General features: G+C 25.9%; 1 protein-coding gene across 1 annotated transcript in view; it reads left to right on the forward strand.

The window, feature by feature from the left end:
• Positions 1 to 3,553: 3,553 nt before the first annotated feature.
• LOC105140406 (ankyrin repeat-containing protein At2g01680-like) overlaps positions 3,554 to 3,714 on the forward strand; it is a 3,219-nt gene continuing 3,058 nt past the window's right edge. The window contains exon 1 of the mRNA XM_011047216.1: positions 3,554 to 3,689. Within this exon, the coding sequence (XP_011045518.1) occupies positions 3,554 to 3,689 (136 nt within the window). The remainder of the gene's footprint in view (positions 3,690 to 3,714) is intronic.

Consider the following 3,714-nt stretch of genomic DNA (forward strand, 5'->3'; position numbering starts at 1 on the left):
GATCCATGATTTTCTCTTGGAAAATCTCAACCTTTTCAACTGCTTGCTTGAACCATGTCAAAGAGATTTTTATCTGGCCCAACCTGACCAAACCCAAAATGTCAGTTTGTGTTGGACTGTATATATTAAGAAAGCTTGGCTAGTACAGTAGTGATTGTCATTTCCTGACAGAAGTATAGATGAATTGTATGGAGTTGATGTAATTAATATAATTCGTTGTTATATGATTCTTGGGCATAATGTGAAGGTGCATAATGATTTGAAGTAAGGAGGAGATAGAAAATGATGCCACATTGATGATGATTTGATTGTCTCTCGGTGTTTAGGTTGAAAAGCGGGCATGTATATTTTAAGATGCTATAAAATAGCTAATCCCTAAAATATTTTTTATTTTAAATAATTTTTTTTAAAAATATATTTTTAATATTAATATATTAAAATGATGTGAAAACATATATTAATTTTTACCCTTGGCATGGATTTTGTTAGGAACCTGATGAAACACCAAATTCTTTGCCTAGACACCACTGTCATCCCTTTTGATTCAATGCTTTTCCTCTTGTTTTTTTTATTCAATGATTGGGATGGTCAATGTATGGCTTTACATCCGGTTTGTTTTTAAGTTATAAAAATATTTAAAAAAAATTTAAATTTTTATTTTATTATTTTATTAATTTTAAATTAATATATTTTTAATATTTCTAAATTATTTTGAAATGTTGATGTAAAAAATAATTTAAAAAAAATAAAAAAAAAATTATTAACATGTATTTTGATACAAAAAGTTATTTAAAAAATAATCACAACTATATTTCTAAATAAATTTATATATAAAAATATAAAATTATAAGAATTTTGATTCCTTATTAATATTAATATTGACGCATAGTGCACAACTCGGTGAACTAATTAAGATTACTAGAGATAAAAAAAAAAAAAAATTATCATATGATAATTAGTAATCATAACTAATTTTTGAAGCTTTTAAATAATATATATATATATATAACAATTTTTATTGTTATATAATTAAATAAATAAATGTATTTATGATCAAACACTTTCATCCTATCCCTCATTTGAATCAATAAGGTTAATAAGTTCTGAATCAATAAGGTTCACAAGTTCTAGATCAATTATCTTCATAATATCTCTTCTCTAATTTGAATCACTAAGGTTCACAAGTTCAAGATATTTTCTGAATCAATAAGATTCACAAGTTCTAGATCAATTATCTTCACAATATTCCTTCTCTAATTTGAATCAATAAGGTTTACAAGTTCAAGATTTTTGCTTTAAATTTGTGATGATATCAAAATGGGAATTTCGATTCCTTATTGATATTAATATTGACACATAGTGCGCAACTCGGTGAACTAACTAATTAAGATTACTAGAGATAAAATAAAAATAAAAATAGAAATTGTCATATAATAATTAGTAATCATAACTAATTTTCGAAGCTTCTAAATAATATATATATATATATATATATAACAATTTTTATTATTATATAATTAAATAAATAAATAAATAAATATATCTATGAAATCAAACACCTTCATCCCATCCCTCCTCTAATTTGAATCAATAAGGTTAACAAGGTTAATAAATTCTGATCAATTATCTTCACAATATCCCCCTCTAATTTGAATTAATAAGGTTTTCAAGTTCAAGATATTTGCTTTAAATTTGTGATGATATCAAAATTAAAAAAAAATTATTTTAATATATTTTTAAATAAAAAATATTTTAAAAAATAATTATTATCTGATTTTAAATTATCTCATTAGTAATCTCTTTAACTATCAATTATAATAAGAAGGTAAAAAAGAATTTCGAGAGATATAACTTAATTTTATATCTTAAATTATAACTAGTTTGAAAAAAACAATAAATATTTATGTTCATTAATTTAAAATCCTTAAAAAATTAGTTGAAATGTACAAGAGAACATCTGCTTTTCTTCCTGCCCCGGGATTCCGAGTGTTCGGATAAGTCAGTATATTTTTAAAAAATATCGCTTATGTTCCTATTTTTTTTAAATAACTAGTTTGAAAAACAATAAACATTTATGTTCATTAATTTAAAATCCTTAAAGAATTAGTTGAAATGTATTTAAGGAGAAGAGAACATCTGCTTTTCTCCCTGCCCCGGGATTCCGAGTGTTCGGATAAGTCAGTATATTTTTAAAAAATATCGCTTATGTTCCGCACAATCAATCGAAATGAGTTCTACACTTTAAAAATTGACAGCTATTCTCTTGTCCCGATTTTGGAAATCAAAGATCCGAGTCTGGAAGAAGTACCTTTCTTGCATCTAAGAGACACATCCATCTGCATCAACATGGACCGAATCCAACACAGACCGAGTCCATAAAAGACTTAAGACTAGCAAGTTGCATAGACTAAGACTTTTTTTGTTTTGTTTTTTTATTTCCTTTTTCCAAACGAAAGCGATTTCATCCAATAATACTTCGCTAGCATTGTCTGAAAATTCAGCATCTGTGGCTTCTTTGACGACCTGGTCAGACAATAGCCAAAAATATAAAAGGCAGACTCGGAGGTAATTTAATTTACCCAAAACAGCTTTGGTAAAGGAAACATTAAACACTACCAGTAGATTTTTAATTGAGAAAATTTGAGGTTACGGTTTATATTATCAATAACTTAAGAATAAATACTAATAATTAATAATTTAATTACAGCTTATCATCATGCATCCTGATGGCATCCCAGTACAGATCCCTCCACTTCTCAAACTTCTTTTGTATGTTGTCAGCTTTAAAAAGTTAATTTAATAAACACTTAGGTCATTTTCCTCTTCATTCTCACCGAGGTTACTATGAAAAATAAAAATAAAAATATTATTTTAATATAATTTAAAATAAAAAATATTTAAAAAAACAATTTTTACATAATCTATTAACTCTACAGAGAAAAAACGAAAAGAAGACGCCCTTACGTTTGTCTCAAAATCAGTTTCTGACATATTGTTAGGAGTGCTCGACACGTTTGTTTAGATAGTTGACGAAGTCTTAGTTCGTTATTTGACACTATCGTTTGACTTGATTTTAAAGTGTTATATATTTGTTTTTTTAATTATTTTCTATTTAAAAATATATTAAAATAATTTATTTTTTATTCTAAATTATTTTAAATATAACACATTAAAATAATTTAAAAATATTAAAGAAAATTAAAAAAATAATTTTTTAAATATAAAAACAAATATTTTTTTTGTAACCGTAGGTTTCTAAATTAATTTACACGAATTTTAACTAATTTTTTTAAGACTTGAAGTTAACTATAAGATAAATTTTTATTAGCTTTATAATTTATGACACGAACAGGTAATATCTAAAGAATATATTAGATACAAACATGCTAATATAATTCTCATTTTCCTCCTTTTCTTTCTCTTTTCCTTTTCCTTATCTAGATGCTGCTATAACCATGGCCAAGGCTGCTCTCTCCTTCTGGTCTATTTAAATTAGAAGTCCAGCTGTCTGATACGTATAGCTGATTCAAGTAAAATAACATTTTCTTTCGCTATGTCTAGCGTAGCAATAAACATAGCTCAAAACTCGATTCCGAGAGATCACATGCCAAATACAAAGATAGATAGCAAGTTATATGAGTGTGTGAAGAAGGACAACATTGAAGAATTTGAAAGCCGCATCCAGCAACGTTCAACAGAGAAGCTTGTGACTCC

Source organism: Populus euphratica, unplaced genomic scaffold, assembly GCF_000495115.2.
Source record: "Populus euphratica unplaced genomic scaffold, PopEup_1.0 scaffold106.1, whole genome shotgun sequence".
Lineage (NCBI taxonomy): Eukaryota > Viridiplantae > Streptophyta > Magnoliopsida > Malpighiales > Salicaceae > Populus > Populus euphratica.